A 19,150-nucleotide genomic window follows, 5' to 3' on the forward strand; every position below is an offset into this window, starting at 1 on the left:
GGGAGATAGATGTAATTAAAAACAAACAAATAGAAATCCTAGAAATGCAGGAAGCAATAAGCCAACTTAAAAACTCAATTGAGAATACTACCAGCAGAGTAGAACACTTAGAAGATAGAACATCAGACAATGAAGACAAAGTATTTCAACTTGAAAAGAACATAGACAGCTCAGCAAGACTGTTAAGAAACCATGAGCAGAACATCCAAGAGATATGGGATAACATAAAGAGACCAAATTTAAGAGTCATTGAGATACAGGAAGGCATAGAGGTCCAAACCAAAGGAATAAACAATCTATTCAATGAAATAATATGAGAAAACTTCCCAGAATTGAAGAATGAGACAGAATCCCAAATCCTAGAAGCCTACAGGACGCCAAATGTGCAAAATCATAAGAGATCCACACCTAGACACATTATAATGAAGATGCCCAACATACAGAATAAGGAGAGAATTTTAAAAGCTACAAGAGAAAGGAAGCAGATTACATTTAGGGGTAAACCAATCAGGATAACAGCTGATCTTTCAGCACAGACTCTGAAAGCTAGAAGATCCTGGAATAACATATTTCAAACACTGAAAGAAAATGGGTTCCAACCAAGAATCGTGTATCCGGCGAAATTAAGCTTCAGGATGGAAGATAAAATTAAAACCTTCCACGATAAACAAAAGTTAAAGGAATTTGCAGCTAGAAAACCGTCTCTTCAAAAAATCCTTGGCAAAACATTACAGGAAGAGGAAATGGAAAATAACAATGAAAACCAACAGTGGGAGGTAGGACAGTAAAGGGGGGAAATAATCAAAGAAGAAAACAAATCAGGTTTAGTAACATTAATAAAGAAATATGGCTGGAAGAACAAACAATATCTCAATAATAACCCTAAATGTTAATGGCTTAAACTCACCAATTAAGAGACACAGGCTAGTTGATTGGATTACAAAACAAGACCCAACAATATGCTGGCTACAGGAGACGCATTTGATAGGAAAAGATATACATAGACTGAAGGTGAAAGGTTGGGAAAAATCATATCACTCATATGGACTGCGGAAACAAGCAGGAGTGTCCATACTCATATCAAATAAAATAGATTTCAAGCCAAAGTTAATCAAAAGGGATAAAGAGGGACACTACATACTGCTCAAGGGAACCATACACCAACAAGACATAACAATCATGAATATATATGCCCCAAACAATGGAGCAGCTATGTTCATCAAGCAAACTCTTCTCAAGTTCAAGAGTCTAATAGACCACCATACAATAATCATGGGAGACTTCAACACACCTCTCTCACCACTGGACAGATCTTCCAAACAAAAGTTGAATAAGGAAACTATAGAACTCAATAACACAATTAACAACCTAGACTTAATTGACATATATAAAATATACCACCCAACATCAAGAGTTACACTTTTTTCTCAGCAGCACATGGATCCTTCTCAAAAATAGATCATAGATTATGTCACAGGGCAACTCTTAGACAATATAAAGGAGTAGAGATAATACCATGCATCTTATCTGATCATAATGGAATGAAACTGAAAATCAATGATATAAGAAGGAAGGAAAAATCATGCATCACTTGGAGAATGAACAATAGGTTACTGAATGATCAATGGGTTTTAGAAGACATCAAGGAGGAAATTAAAAAATTCTTAGAGTTAAATGAAAACACAGACACAACATATTGGAATCTATGGGACACATTGAAAGCAGTTCTAAGAGGAAAATTCATTGCTTGGAGTTCATTCCTTAAAAAAAGAAAAAAAAAACAACAAATAAATGATCTCATACTTCATCTCAAAATCCTAGAAAGAAGAGCAAAACAACAGCAAAAGAAGTAGAAGGCAAGAAATAATTAAAATCAGAGCTGAAATTAATGAAATCGAAACAAAAGAAACAATTGAAAAAATTGACAAAACTAAAAGTTGGTTCTTTGAAAAAATAAATAAAATCGACAGACCCTTAGCCATGCTAACGAAGAGAAGAAGAGAGAGAACCCAAATTACTAGCATACGGGATGAAAAAGGCAATATCACAACAGACACTTCAGAAATACAGAAGATAATAAGAAGTTATTTTGAATCCTTATACTCCAATAAAATAGAAGATAGTGAAGGCATCGATAAATTTCTTAAGTCATATGATCTGCCCAGATTGAGTCAGGAGGATATAGACAACCTAAACAGACCAATAACAATTGAGGAAATAGAAGAAACCATCAAAAGACTACCAACTAAGAAAAGCCCAGAACCGGATGGGTATACAGCAGAGTTTTACAAAACCTTTAAAGAGGAACTAACACCAATACTTTTCAAGATACTTCAGGAAATAGAAAAAGAGGGAGAACTTCCAAATTCATTCTATGAGGCCAACATCACCCTGATGCCTAAACCAGACAAAGACACTTCAAAGAAAGAAAACTACAGACCAATATCTCTAATGAACCTAGATGCAAAAGTCCTCAATAAAATTCTGGTGAATCGGATTCAAAAACATATCAAAAAAATTGTACACCATGATCAAGTAGGATTCATCCCTGGGATGCAAGGCTGGTTCAATATACGGAAATCAATAAATGTTATTCACCACATCAATAGACTTAAAAATAAGAACCATATGATCATCTCGATAGATGCAGAAAAGGCATTCGACAAAGTACAGCATCCCTTTATGTTCAAAACTCTAGAAAAATTAGGGACAACAGGATCATACCTCAACATTGTAAAAGCAATCTATGCTAAGCCACAGGCTAGCATCATTCTGAATGGAGAAAAATTGAAGGCATTCCCTCTAAAATCTGGAACAAGACAGGGATGCCCTCTCTCACCACTTCTGTTCAACATAGTCCTCGAAACACTGGCCAGAGCAATTAGACAGACAAAAGAAATTAAAGGCATAAAAATAGGAAAAGAAGAACTTAAATTATCACTATTTGCAGATGACATGATTCTATACCTAACAGACCCAAAAGGGTCTACAAAGAAACTATTAGAGCTAATAAATGAATTCAGCAAAGTGGCAGGATATAAAATCAACACGCATAAATCAAAGGCATTCCTGTATATCAGCGACAAATCCTCTGAAATGGAAATGAGGACAACTACTCCATTCACGATATCCTCAAAAAAATAAAATAAAATACTTGGGAATCAACCTAACAAAAGAGGTGAAAGACTTATACAATGAAAACTACAGAACCCTAAAGAGAGAAATAGAAGAAGATCTTAGAAGATGGAAAAATATACCCTGTTCATGGATAGGCAGAACTAACATCATCAAAATGGCGATATTACCAAAAGTTCTCTATAAGTTCAATGCAATGCCAATCAAAATCCCAACGGCATTTCTGGTAGAAATAGATAAAGCAATCATGAAATTCATATGGAAAAATAAAAGACCCAGAATAGCAAAAACAATGCTAAGCAGGAAGTGTATATCAGGCGGTATAGCGATACCAGACTTCAAACTATACTACAGAGCAATAGTAACAAAAACAGCATGGTACTGGTACCAAAACAGGCGGGTGGACCAATGGTATAGAATAGAGGACACAGAAACCAATCCACAAAACTACAACTATCTTATATTTGATAAAGGGGCTAAAAGCATGCAATGGAGGAAGGATAGCATCTTCAACAAATGGTGCTGGGAAAACTGGAAATCCATTTGCATCAAAATGAAACTGAATCCCTTTCTCTCGCCATGCACAAAAGTTAACTCAAAATGGATCAAGGAGCTTGATATCAAATCAGAGACACGGCGTCTGATAGAAGAAAAAGTAGGCTATGATCTACATACTGTGGGGTCGGGCTCCAAATTCCTCAATAGGACACCCATAGCGCAAGAGTTAATAACTAGAATCAACAAATGGGACTTACTCAAACTAAAAAGTTTTTTTTTCAGCAAAAGAAACAATAAGAGAGGTAAATAGGGAGCCTACATCCTGGGAACAAATCTTTACTCCTCACACTTCAGATAGAGCCCTAATATCCAGAATATACAAAGAACTCAAAAAATTAGATAATAAGATAACAAATAACCCAATCAACAAATGGGCCAAGGACCTGAACAGACACTTCTCAGAGGAGGACATACAATCAATCAATAAGTACATGAAAAAATGCTCACCATCGCTAGCAGTCAGAGAAATGCAAATCAAAACCACCCTAAGATACCATCTCACTCCAGTAAGATTGGCAGCCATTAGGAAGTCAAACAACAACAAGTGCTGGCGAGGATGTGGGGAAAAGGGTACACTTGTTCATTGTTGGTGGGACTGCAAATTGGTGCAGCCAATTTGGAAAGCAGTATGGAGATTTCTTGGAAAGCTGGGAATGGAACCACCATTTGACCCAGCTATTCCCCTTCTCGGTCTATTCCCTAAAGACCTAATAAGAGCATGCTACAGGGACACTGCTACATCGATGTTCATAGCAGCACAATTCACGATAGCAAGATTGTGGAACCAACCTAGATGCCCTTCAATAGATGAATGGATAAAAAAAATGTGGCATTTATACACAATGGAGTATTACTCTGCATTAAAAAATGACAAAATCATAGAATTTGGAGGGAAATGGATGGCATTAGAGCAGATTATGCTAAGTGAAGCTAGCCAATCCCTAAAAAACAAATGCCAAATGTCTGCTTTGATATAAGGGGAGTAACTAAGGACAGAGTAGGGACAAAGAGCATGAGAAGAAGATTAACATTAAACAGGGATGAGAGGTGGGAGGGAAAGGGAGAGAGAAGGGAAATTGTATGGAAATGGAAGGTGATCCTCAGGGTTATACAAAATTACATACAAGAGGAAGTGAGGGGTAAGGGAAGAATAATACAAGTGGAAGAAATGATTTACAGTAGAGGGGGTAGAGAGAGAAGAGGAGAGGGGAGGGGAGGGGAGGGGGGATAGTAGAGGATAGGAAAGGCAGCAGAATACAACAGACACTAGAATGGCAATGTGTAGATCAATGGAAGTGTAAATGATGTGATTCAGCAATCTGTATACGGGGTAAAAATGGGAGTTCATAACCCACTTGAATCAAACTGTGAAATATGATATATCAAGAACTATGTAATGTTTTGAACGACCAACAAAAAAAATAATGATAAGTTATTGATTTATGAGGATGAAAGTTACCTCTGTAATCCAGATTTTTCTTAATATAGATTGAATTCTAGCATTCTATCAAAAAAAAGGAAAAAGCAGCTTTACATGTATGAAGACATGAATTGGTGTGAGCATATTTTATATACAAACAGAGATATGAAAAATTGTGTTCTATATGTGTAATAAGAATTGTGATGCATTCTGCTGTCATGTATTTAAAAAATAAAAGCAATTTTAAATAAAAGTAGCCCTTTTAAAAAATAATAAAATTTACATACCTTTAAAAAATAACTAAGCAACTTAGTGAGACTCTGTCTCAAAATAAAAAGGCCTGGGGATGTGGCTCAGTGGTTAAATGCCCCTGAGTTCAATCCTTGGCACAAAAAACAAACAAACAAACAAACAAACAAACAAACAAAAACTACGTAGAAATTGTAATTTTCTTTCCCGTAATATCTCTGATTTATATGCAGAGGCTGTTCTCCATTACATCCTCTTCCCCCATACCGCCCACCTCCTACTGCACCCCACACCCAATATCACTCTTCTCAGCTAATCTGTCTTCATAGACCATGGTTGAGATCTAAGACAAGGGACCCACAGTCCCCGTGCTTGGGTTGTACAACTGTGTTTGAAGTGGTGACTTTGACTTCCACAGCTTTGTATGGAATGTGTATTTAGATAACTACTACACTGCAATTCAAAAGTTCCCTACCTAAGGTTAGGATGCTTTTCCAAATGAAAGAATTAGTTTCTACTACCATACTTTACCATATTCCTTAAAACTGGTCTCATCCTAAGATCTGTCTATTAGACTCCAAAATAAAATCCCTCTTTCCCACTGAGCTAACTGAAATACAAGGCCAAGGCATGAGGCTGTTTGAAACCAAAACATCATTTTATTACCAACAACACTAATATTGGAGATTGTGTTTTATGTCCCTGGCAAGATGAATTCCTGATCCTTACCAATCCATTCACAATGTCAGTCTGGGGCAGCTCCTCCTCCAGCACTGCACCTCCTTGTAGAATGGACGGGTAGAGTAGAACATGTGCTTCTGTAGGCAGATAGCTACATGAGGAAGAAGGGAGCAGGACACAAGAGCTCCACAGGCCCAGTTGCTTCACCAACATGACTAATCAGATATGTCCACCCCCCTTGCAGGGGAAAAGTAGTAAAGATGAGAGAGGCTTGAAAACATAAGGACAAACAGGAGGGAAACATCTCCCAACTCCACCACCCCCACCCCAGCACTGGGTCTTAATGTCCTAACTCTGTCAATACGTACTAACTTGACATCAGGCAAGAATGCCGAACCCAGACCCTGTACCCACACGTTGGATTCTCCTTCTATCAGAGACCCTGCTTCCCTCCCTGCCATGCAGAATTGCTATGCATACGAGGAGTGAGTAAGTATGTTAAAGGCTTTGAAAAGTACACAAACATAAGGACCATAGTGTGGAGAAGGTGTGGGCACTTGATTGAACCTTTGCTCTTGCAGCATTGCACGGATTCAGATCCATATGACCATAGTCATGATTGCCCCTGAGTTACCCTAGCTGGCTTCTCTTGCATACTTTCCTAGAAAACAATAAATAGGTAAAGCCATTAGAGTCACATGTGGGCTTTACAAATGGATCTGGGGTTCAGGGATATGCCTGACTCTGATATTATCTTAAGATAAACCAAGAACATTACAGGACTTATTGCCACCCCGGACCATGCTTCCCTCAGTAAAATACCCTGACAAATTGTACTCTATACAATTCAGATCTGTATGCTTTTTTTTCTTTGATCTCATGGCACCTTGGGGCCAGCTCTCACATACTAGGACTGGGTTGTTCCAGAACAAGGGTCTTCCAACAAACTGGCAGATGTCTGAAACAAGAGTGACCAAGAGGGTCCCATTCTACTCCTACTTTGAGCTTGATGGTTTCTGGCACTAAGAAGTCTGCTCATTCCCTCCAAGGTACCTTTCCTCTAATTGCTCCAGATGAGAGGTACTGCCACAGGTCTGTTCGCCTCTCTTGCTGTGGTCAGGATTCCCAAAAGTCAGCCTGTAGCCATCAAAATGGGGTCATGGAGAGGAGTATAGGCTCTCCCACTCATTTTCTTGTTTTAAGACAAAAGGCTCTTCATTAAGATTTGTATCTGGGGCAAGACTTTCCCTCCTTGAAAGTTGGAACCAGGGAATCTTGGGTAGGAGAGAGTTGGCCTTTCCTGGGGTGAGGTTGTGGTGAGAGCTCCACATGGAAAAAATGAGCAGGAGATTGCTGGGAGAGTGCAAACAGAAGCCCACAGGTGCAGGCACGGGCTGAGAAAGCCTGCCTCATGCTTCCAAGACCAAAAGCTTCACAGCGGCTTTAGTGTGGGGGGTGGGGATTTGAATTCTCCTACCCTTCCAAATAACTCCTCTATGAACACTTTTCTGTTTAAACCTTTGCTTGCTCCAAAGACAGTGGTTTCTCAACCCTGTCTATGCACTGGACACTCTTGAAGGGCTTTGAGAAGAACACCAATGCCTGCTCCCACTTCCTCTGTTCCTTGTCCAATGGCACCTGGGTGCACCAATGCTTTCTGTTTCTTTGCTTTTAAATTTTGTGCTTAGAAATAATCTCACACATAGGAAAAAATGAACAGATAAAGACTAGTACAGAGAACATCCACATTCCCTTTACTCAGAATCATCTAATTTTTAACATTACATCCCATTTATCATTTATTCTATAAATATATTTTATAGTCTACATTTTATTATAACATAAAATGCTTTGTAAGGCATCATATTTCCTTAAAAGTAAGATATACTTCAATGTGCATTTCCCAAGAATGTTTTCCTGCAGAGCCATAATATAGTTGTCAATGCCAGTGAACTTATCATTGATACAGATGCTTTATTCTCTTTACTATCAGTATTTCAATTTTGTCAATTGGCCCAATTATCTCATTGGATAAACATTGCAGCATGTTTTTCTCCACCAGGATAGAATCCAGTCTAAGATCAGACACTGCATTTCATTGTCAAGTCTGTAATGGCTGTGTGTTTTTAAAAGCTCTGTAGGTGATTTTAGTGTGCATCCTGGACTTTGGATTGCTGTAAATATTTCCTGACTAGACTAACATTGAATGCCTTCTAGTTGTCAAGTATTAAAAATAAAAACTAAGGCACTTATTACTTTAAGAGACCTACTATACACAAATCAACTATAATATGTTAGGAATAAGTATCATGCAAAAAATCTTAGCCAAATATGTGGAAGAAAACTTTGATTGAATTTAATAGACTTACTTTGGGCTTACTATGTACAAGACATTGTATAAACTACTAATGAAACAGATGGATAAGAAAAAAGTAATTAATATTTATTAACAATTAATTGACACATTTTAACTCACAACAGTGAGGGTTTTTTTTCCCCAAAGGCTTTTCTTAGAGGAAACAGGATATGATTTTTAGAGATAAAGATATTTCAGTCAGAAAACCTGAAGAGAAAAATGGATGAATATATATTCACAATACTAAGGTATGAAATCAAGCTAGGTGTCTATTAGTGGATGAATGGACAAAGAAAATGTGGTATATATACACATGAAATATCACTGCTTTAGCAAACAAAATATCTTGTCATTTGAAGCATGGTAGTTGGAATTTAATACATTACATTAAGCAAAATAGATCAGGCACAGAAAGACAATACTGGCATGTTCACACCTACAAAGCCAGGAAGCTTAGATGCTAAGAAAGTTGATGTCATAAAGGTAGAAAGTAGAATAGTGGAAAGGGTGAGGGGAAGGAGAGAGAATGGCTATTAGATACAGGGGTGCACCTGGAAATAAGGAATAACCTATACCAGAATGAGGTAAATATGGTTGGCAACAATCAACTGTATATTTCAAAACATCTAGCAGAAAAGATTTTAATGTTCCCACTACAAAGAAATGCTAAATGTTTCAGGTGATAGATGTACCAGTTATCTTGATCTTATCATTACACACTATATACATGTACTGAAATATCCCACTGTAGCCCATAAATATGTATATGTTTTATATGTCAATGAAAAAATTTTAAAATAAGCACAAAGAAGAGAAAGATGGGTGCAAAGTGGAGTATAGAAAGAAGTGTATTTCACTGAAGTTTGAGAATTGAGTGCTTGGGTGATAGGAGCTAGAGAATGCAAGATAGTACAGTCACTTTGAAAAACAATATCAATTTTTTCAAAAGTTAGACATAAATTTAGTATGCAACCAAACAATTCTACTCTTATGTACCCAAGAACACACAAAGACCTGCAGATTAATGTAATGTTCATAGCATTATTATTGATAATAGTCAAAAAAGTGGAAACTCAAATATCTATCAATTGGTGAATAGATAAAACATGACACATCTGAACAAGAGCAAAACATGGAATGAATTATTGATGCATGCTACAACATGAATGATCCTCAAAAATATTATGCTAAGATTTAGCAATTAAGTAAAAAAAAGAAGTGCAAAAGTCAGAGGAGAAGGATCAAATATTGTATGATTTCATTTATTTGCAATTTCCAGAAAAGACAAATATAAAGAGACAGAGTAAATTAAAGGTTATAGGGTTGAGAATATGAACAAGGACTGGGTACTAATGGGCATGAGGGATGGATTTCTTTGGGATGAAAAAAATTATTCTAAAATTGGGTCATAGTTATGGTTCAATGACTATAAATTTGCTACAATATATTGAACTGCACACTTAAAACAGGTGAATTTTATGATATGTAAATTGTACTCCAATTAAGCTGTAAAAATTAAGCATCAAATTATCAATCATAACAGGCAGAATAGGAACAGTGATCTTAGAAATGAAAAATATAATTATTAAAATTCTAAAACTTAACAGATGGGAAAAAGTCTGGAACAGACAAATTATTTATAAGATTGACAAATTGGAAGACATGATTAAGGAATCCACCAGGAAGCAACAGAGAGACAAAAGAATTTTTAAAATAACCTCTCAGGGATTTCATCTCACCCCATTCAGAATGCAATTATCAAGACTACAAGTACCAAAATAAATGTTGACGAGGACGTAGGGGAAAAGGTACACTCATACATTTCTGGTGGGACTGTACATTGGTGCAACCACTATGGAAAGCAGTATGGAGATTCCTCAGGAAACTTGGAATGGAACCACCATTTGACCCAATTATCCCACTCCTAGGTTTATACCCAAAGGACTTAAAATCAGTATACTATAGTGATACAGCCACATCAAAGTTCACAGCAGCTCAATTCACAATAGCTAAGCTATGGAACCAATCTAGGTGCCCTTCAATAGATGAATGGATAAAGAAAATGTGGTACATATACACAATGGAATATTACTCGTCCATAAAGAAGAATGAAATTATGGCATTTGCCAGTAAATGGAACTGGATGTATCACACTAAGTGAAATAAGCCAATCCTCAAAATCAAAGACCTAATATTCTCTTTGATTTGCAGATGCTGACTCACAATGGGGTGGGGGAGTGGAGATTCACAGGATTGAATGGGGGAAGGCGGATCTGGAGGAAGGATGGGAATGGATAAGACAGTAGAATCAATGGGATATAACTTTCCTATGTTTATCTATGAATACACAACCAGTGAAACTTCACATCATGTACAACCACAAGAACGGGGAGTTATACTCCATGTATGTATGATATGTCAAAATACATTCTATTATCATGTATACCTAAAAAGAACAAATAAAAAAACATAGCCTCTCAGGAGCTAGATGGGGAAGCTTCCTCATACAACATAGTGGCACTTTCAGAAAAGAGAATAGAGGCAATGGAAGGGAACAATATTTTTAAAAAATCATTGATAATTTTCCAAAATTAAAGATGGCATTTTAAATTTAAAAGGTAAAGCTACAACTAGTCATTGATGTCAAGATGAGAAAAGGAAAGACTGTTAAATGGGTAAAGTGTGCAAAGCTCCTTTGTAGGAAAAAAACAGATGATAGATTTGTTAGGAAACCGTAAAGTTAAAAATCTATGTTGAAAAAGACAATTCTGAGAAAAATAAAGTCCAGAGATCTTAATCCAGTTGTGGAATATAGATCATGTTATTAATCCAATAGAAGGCAAGAATGGAGAAAAAGGAAGCAAAGAGAAGAATTGATAAATGAAGAACAAAAAATATGATGGAAGGATAGGCCCAGATATATTAATAATCACAATAAATGCACCTGGATTAAACTCACCAATGAGAGACACAAAATAAAATTCATGGAAGGGTTAAATGTGCAGATAGGGAAAATATGTTCAATACAAAGAAAGATGGCTTATCAATACAAAATTCCTAATTTAAGCAATTGTATGAAAAAATGGTAAAGAAAGGCACTACATAATATTCAACCATGACCTGTAGTTAAGAAACACAGCCTACTGTGTGCCAGGGATCATGCCTGCCTTCTTTACTGCTATATCTTCATTGCTTGGCACATTATAACTAAACCATAAATATTAATGAGTGGAACGATTACTATGTAATATTGAAGTGATCTATTTATATGCTGACATACTCAGAAAAGTAGGAGCTGTCTTATTAAATTTTATGCCATCCATATTCAACATAGTGCCTGGTACATACTATGCACTTCATAAATTCACATAAAATTCAAGGATCATAGTTGTCCAAAGAGTCTCACCCAACTGTTCCTGTTCATATGACATATCCTATCCATTTGAATGTATTCAAAGGACATAGTCTTTTGTTTCTACTTCTATAGTAGAAGCAAATACCCAATTTGAAATTTGAAATACCCAATTTAGCAACTGACAAAATAGCAATGTCTTAGTTTTCCATATTCAAGCCTTTTTCTTCAAAAATATTTTAGATTTTTTGAAGGTAGAGAAGATGGCTTACATTGTGCCATGTGCCTTTCTAGGTATTTGAATTATTTTTTTTTCTACTGGGGATTGGACCCAGGGGCACTTAACCATCGAGTCACCTCCCTATCCCTTTTTGATTTTAAGCTAGCGTCTAGATAAGTTGCTTTGGGCCTCACTTGAGTTGCTGAGGCTGGCTTTGAACCTGCAATCCTCCTGCCTCAGCCTCCCAGTTACTGGGAGTATAGGCAGAATAAATGTTTTGATTGGTGTCACTAAGTAGATGAATGTAGGTTAGATCCATAGTGCCAGTCATACATGCCAAGTTCTCCACTGGTTATTTACATTCCCATTTTTCAGTCCTTGACTAGAGATCACTGTTTGGAGATAGTTTTATGTGCAAAGAATGAAGGGAAGTTAACTAGAGAGGCAGGAGAAGGTAGCTAGAGTAGTTCCCATTCTGTGCTTTATTCCTTTCTGCAAAATAGTGTGTGTCTGGTGGTAAGAATGCCCATGATTCCACAAAAAAAGTGGGTAAGGGAAGTAAGAAGGAGATAGTGAGGAAAAAGTATGTTCTATATATTTCTGGACAGAATCTGGCTCCCACCTTCCACTGGCAGGCATACTCTAAGGAGTTTATTAGGAGACTAAAAGGAAAACCTGCACAAACAGCTAGCTGCATCCACTTCAAACCCTGTGCAAAAGACAGAGAGGAATGGAGTTCTCCATGGACAGACAAGGCACATGAGGGGAACCTATGACAAGGAGCTCCTTAATCGGGAAGCTGAAGAGGGTTATCAGCCAGCACTGGTGGCAGCCTCTTGATAGTTTTCATGAATATGACACACGACTCTGTGTCTCTGAAATGAAGTAGGGAGAAGGTCTGGCTGACCTCCCAAGGTCCTTTCTAATCCCATAATTATATAGTGAATTGTACTCTTCCCCATTTATGCTCCTACACACGTCTGCAGCCAGTTTGATAGTAAGTCCCCTGGGCTGCCTTCCAGGGTTAGTGAGGTGCCACGGCAAGCTGCTGGCACTCAACAAATGACTCAAATATTTGTGGAATGGAAGGAATAAATGAATCAAGTGTTTAAATAGTGCTCACATGACCTCTCAGCTGTAAAGTACGGCGTTGAAAAAATTCACAACATTCCAGGCACGATCACTTAAGCATTGATGGCAAAGGAACGAAACACACACACACACACACACACACACACACACACACACACACACACGATTCATTCACATTCCCACCTTGGTAAAAGCACAGCCCACCTGCTCAGCAGGCAGGCTGCGGGAGTTTCCTTGGCAAAGGTTCTCTCTGTTTCAGAATGGTGCCTCCAAAAGGTCAAGTCAACCAGATTTAGTACTGTTTCCTTTCCTGGTTGGCTTCAGAGACAAAGTTTGTCCGGATTTGGCACGGGCCTCCCGGGAGGCGCGTCTGCCCTCCCTCCCTGGCTCTAGCAGCCCCGGGCGCGCAGCTCGCCAGCTTCAGCGCCCTACCTTACCTTGGTGAGCTGGGCGATCTTCTTGCACATTTTGACGTGCATCTCGGGATCACAGTCCATTCTCCAGCCTGTGCCACCGCGGGAATCGGCTTTGGAGCTCGGGCAAGTCCCTGGCGGGTGAATTTTGCTGTTGAGGACAGATGCCATAGCTACAAGGCGCCCAGCACTCAAATGCTCTCGCTAGTGCTTTCCCTGCCTACCGTGTGCACCTGCGTACGCGCGCGGGCGTGTGAGCTAGCGGTCTTTCTTGGGAGAGGTGGCACTGCAGTCCTACGGGCAGCACAGCCGCGTAGCCCCTGCTTTTCGGAGATTTCTGCTTCCCAGACCCACCAACGCGCCCACCCTTCCTCGGTTCGCTTACCCACCCTCCCTCTGCTCGCGCTCGCTAGCTAGCTGCCTCTGCGGGCACCCGCACCCTGCAGCGAGGCGCCGGCGCCCAGCACGTGCAGCTCGCTATCTGTGCGCGGCTTGCGGGCGGGTGCGAGGTTTCTCTTACAATCGTAAAGCTTCTGCGGCCAGGAGCCGCGGTCCTTCGGTTTTTCGCTGGCCTGGCACTGCGCTCTTGTACACGTGGGTGGTGCGGGGCTCCGGACTCGGTGGCGAGGGACCCAGCCCGAGACGGGCATTCTGGGGCAAGGAGGAAGAGCCAGCCTTGTTCTCTGGCAGCCAGACAAGTATGGAAAGGACACTGTGGCAGTGTGCAAGGGGTGGCTGGGAATAGTGGTGAGGAACTCAGCACCAATACCCCGAGCTGAGGTCACAGGTTTGTGGTGTGTGTCTATGTGTGTGTCGGGGTGGGACGCTAAGGGAGCGGTGGGGAGGTGACAGCGAGCAACCCCGATGCGAAGAGGTTGTGGAGTCTCTGGCGCAGTAGCGGCCAGTGCCAGAACGGCGGGAGCGCACAGAGGGACTGGGAGTCCACCTCCAGTGGAGCCGGGACGTCGCCGGAAGACTGCAAGGGGGCGGGTGACCAAAATCTGGGACGAGAGCACGCAGAACGCACATAATGCAGGATTTGGTAAGAACGCGGGTAAAATGTCATCAGAGGAAGAAAGGAAGGTGGCAGGTGTGGGAGAAGGACACAAAAGGGATTGGAGAAGTAGTTGAGTAATAGATATTGCTTAAAAACAGGGAGTCCGGTGAAGGTGAAGGGATTCGTCTAAATTCACGAAATTGCCTCGGGTCGACTGGAGCCAGAATCCTATCAAGTTTTCAAAGCTGGTTTGTTTGGCAGGGAGGGGTTAACGGGCTAAGGTTTTCCTCACATGCTTTTCTCTGGTTTTAAACAGTGGTCTTTCAGGAAAGTGAACCCTGATCAGATTTTTCTAACGAGTGAAAATGCTGTTACCATAATAAAGAATTTACATGGTTAATACATTTCATTTTGCTGCCTTTTATTGAGAATTTTAATAATCTTTACAAACAAAGCAAACTTCAATGGGTCTCAAACACAGTCTCACCCCTCCATGCTGCAGGTAACAATACCCATTTTATAGATGGGGAAACTGACCCAGAAAATTTATACCAAGTCAAAGCAATTAGAAATAGTTGTGTCTGACAGCCACATCAATATTTATAGCAGCACAATTCACAATAGCTAAACTGTGGAACCAACCTAGATGCCCTTCAGTAGATGAATGGATAAAAAAATATGGCATATATACACAGCAATAAAAGAATAAAATCATGGCATTTGCAGGTAAATGGATGGTACTGGAGAAGCTAATGCTAAGTGAAGTTGGCCAATCCCCAAAAAACAAATGCCAAATATTTTCTCCGATATAAGATGACTGACTCATAGTGGGGTAGGGAGGGGGAGCATGGGAGGAACAGAGGAACTCTAGATAGGGCAGAGAGGTGGGAGGGGAAGGGAGGGGGCAGGAGGTTAGCAAGGATGCTGGAATGAGATGGACATCATTATCAAAAGTACATGTATGAAGATACAAATTGGTGTGAACATACTTCATATACAACCAGAGATATGAAAAATTGTGCTCCATATCTGTAATAAGAATTGTAATGCATTCTGCTGTCATTTATTTTTAAAAAATCAATAAAAAATTTAAAAAAAGAAATAGTTGTGTTTGAAACTGAGATACTCCTATTCTAGATCACTTATTTTCCCTTTACTACATTACACTGCAGGAGAACTGAATGGCAAACTTGGGTTTTTGGTTTGTAGTGTTTCATCTTAGGTACTACTCTTCAGGACAACCTTCCTCCCAGAGTTGATTTAGATAACAGAATGTCTGACTCAGAATCACCAAAAGATTCTTGGGCCATATCCCGTACCCCTAGAGGCAAATACCTCTGGGCATGGGGGCCAAAAATCCACATTTTAAACAAGTTCCCTGATTAATTCCAAATTGTATATTTTCAGTATTTTCTGCAGAATCTTAATATACACTGAATTCTGCAGGAATTTAACCCTGTGTAAATACAGGAAAATTAGCCTTTGTGGAACAGAAACACATCATCAATGGCCATGTAACTACTGGTATTTGGTTGTCAATAAGCACACTTCTAATTGCCATGTTCACTATATTCATGTAACTATTTGTGTGCAAGCCTCTGAGTACTATACTATCGTAAAGTTAGTCATTCCAGACTATCTAGATATTGAAGTACATATTATTTAATTGTAATTACTTCCTTTGCATTTGTCATTTACAGTATTGTCATGAAATTATACCAATTTTTAAAAATGTGTGTAAGCAGAGTATATTATCTATAAATTTCAAGATAGCAACACCGATGTTATGAAAAGGTGATGTTGGGTGAATAAACTGGAGAACCACTGCTTTAGATGATTTTATACACATTCAAGTTTGTAAAAGTGCAATCTAATCCCAAGTTTTAATAACTGAAATTTGATTTTATTAAGTCCTAGAGCCTAAATCTTTTCCAACAGCATGTTATACTTTCAACTTTAAAATGGAACACAGTGGGAAAATCAGATTCCCTTATCAGCTCTGTTGGAGCACAGCACTCTAATCAAGGTACCTTGAGCTAAAGTACCTTGGGAAAGAGTTCTTGCAACTCCCAGAATTTGCCAGCACTGTAATCTGCAGGTCCTTTTATGCCACCAGGAATGAAACAGAAGGTAGGACAGAATTAAGTACTATGTTAAATATAGGGGTACAAGAATATTTACTAGACCACTAATATGATCTTTGCACTGTGCCTCCTCTAAGGCACTTATTGTCCTTGCTCTCCAGACTAGGAAACTGCAGGTAGGGATGGCTAAGTGCACAACTTTATACCACTAATAAATGGGCTTGGAGCTATCTGACTTCAAAGATTATATTCTTTACAGAGAATAACACTGGCAATCTAAAAAATTTAAAACCATAATTGTCTTTTCTTTAGATTATAAATGGCAACAGCTTCTCATGATATCCCTCCAACTTCACTTGTAATAATACAAAAAAATGAGAAGCAAAAACCCTAAATCCTTCACTCAGAAAATTGCCATTAATATTTTGGAGAAGATCCTTCTAGACATTTCTCTGTATATACAAAGAAATAGATATTCTAACAGCCCATATCCCATTATATATAATAATTTATTCTATATTGGATACTTCTTTAATACTTCAAGCAAAATATTTCATGTGTAATGTCTTATGAGAATATTCAATTCTCTTCTAAAGGAAAGCAAGATATATGAAACTCATGTATAGTGGGTAAACAAGTAGCTTGTGAGACAGGCAGAATACTAAAGATATGTTAGGTATAGATAGGACAAAGAGAGCCAATGGATCATATGTTAAAAAATGGAACAAATGAGTCTTGCTGGCAGGAGAAGAAAGGCCAAGTGATGAGGTACATATAATGCTACTTTCACACTAACAGCTATTATCATCCCTAACGTGTATTCATTACTGACATCCAGTTTGACTCCATGTATGTTCTGCCTCAGAAACACAATTAAAAACATGGTTCTCAGCAGGCCATGAATGAGGCATAATCATCCCTGCATATTTCTGACATAGCAAGTATATATTGACTCTAAGCATTGCTAAGCCCTCCTTCCCCTTTTCAGTTTCAATTGTGGTTCTCATGACCAAACTGTTAGAAGTGAGGGCTGATGTAGCAAAACACATAAGGGCATAACAACACTGTTAACACAGAATTCAGGTAATATTGTCCTCTGACTTCTGCCGGACTTTGTCTTAAATGTATTAACCTTCACTACAACTTTCCAACCTTTTTTTTTTATTTGTTTTGAGTAATCAACCAGGTGATTTGAGCATCTTAATTTGGGTTGGGGGGATTCCTGTTCATGATATCTGGGACAGCTTGCCTAATAGTGAATTTGGAGGTTATCGTTGCATCAAGATAATTCTTAATGATATCACTGTACATGAGTTTGCACAGTGTATTTCCATAGAAATAGTCCCCCTGTGTCATTTATTTGATAACTAGTATAACTGAACACCAATCGATCAGTCAGTGTTATATTTAATACTTTTGTGCAATGTTTTTGCTTGAATTTTTTCCCAGATTAAAAAACCCCTTTTCTTAATAGGGGCTTTTGGTACCTGGCTTGTCATACATATTACAAACCTTTTCCCTATTAAAATTTCTTCCAGCTTTCTTATGCCTTATATTTTTATATCAGCAAATCTATTGATCTTTTTCCTTATGTAATTTGACTTTTGCCTAATACTTAGAAAGGCCATCTCTACCTGGCATGATAAAAAGTTACAACTCATAGTTTCTTCCTGCACTTTTATGGTTTTATTTTAAAAATGTTTTTTTTTATTCTAGCTAGGATTTATGTTGACATATGAAATATAGTTAGGACCTAGACTCAGATTTTCTTGACTGGCTAAATGGTTATCTCAACAGTTATCGGATAATTAATCCTTACCATAAACTGATAATCTAAGTGACACTTTAGGTGATTTCTTTAGTAGAAATGTACTTAGGTAAATTGACTTAAGTTAGTGATTTTTCTTAGTAATTTTCTTTTTTAATTAGTTAAGTAGCATGAGTAACTATTATTATCATTACTCATCATATACTTCTACCACTCTTCTAAAAACAAGTTCCAATTCTTGCATACGTCACTGGTCTTTACCTAGAAGGCCACGTTCCATACTCTGCTGGACTCACTCTTATTCATCATTCAGATGTCAGCCTGTCTCATGGTCTGTACCTAGAAATGTATCCCCAAAAGCTCATTTTGAATGCATGATCTCCAATGTAGGAATGTCTAGAGGCGAAATGACTGGATTATCATGAGTATAAACTCATCAGTGGATTCAATTTGATGTATTAATAATCTGAATGGCTTACTAAGTGGTGACTCTGGGCAGGTGGGGCATGACTGGATAAAGTGGTTACTGGATGGGTGCCCTTGGATTATATCTTATCCCAGGTTCCCTGCAGTGTCCTCTGTTTTCTGGCTGCCATGAGTGCAGCAGCATTCCTATTTCATGCCTTTCTGCCATGATGTTTTGTCTCACCTTGGGCACAGAGCAATGGAGTCAGTCAACCATGGAGTGATTCTCTAAAATCAAGAGCCCAAAACAAACTTTTTTCTCCTCTAAGTTGCTTATTTTGGTCAGTGATGAAAAGCTGACTAACACAGCCCGAACATCACTTCCTCAGGGAGATCATCCCTGTAGTTGCAGACCAGTTT

The 19,150-nt window shown here is 38.6% G+C and overlaps 1 protein-coding gene across 4 annotated transcripts in view; it reads right to left on the minus strand.

Moving 5' to 3' along the window:
- The window catches only part of FAM184B (family with sequence similarity 184 member B), a 111,393-nt gene extending 96,960 nt beyond the window's left edge, over positions 1-14,433 (minus strand). Inside the window, exons 1-2 of one of the 4 annotated variants that reach the window (XM_081303269.1) lie at positions 13,997-14,433; positions 13,501-13,610 (exon numbers count right to left, since the gene is read on the minus strand). In XM_081303269.1, coding sequence (XP_081159395.1) covers positions 13,501-13,610; positions 13,997-14,126 — 240 coding nt within the window. In that variant the 5' untranslated portion in view covers positions 14,127-14,433. The other 3 variants (XM_081303267.1, XM_081303270.1, XM_081303268.1) reach the window with 3 other exon arrangements.
- Positions 14,434-19,150: the final 4,717 nt, after the last annotated feature.

The sequence above is a fragment of the Spermophilus citellus genome (genome assembly GCF_964194105.1).
Source record: "Spermophilus citellus genome assembly, chromosome: 8".
NCBI lineage: Eukaryota > Metazoa > Chordata > Mammalia > Rodentia > Sciuridae > Spermophilus > Spermophilus citellus.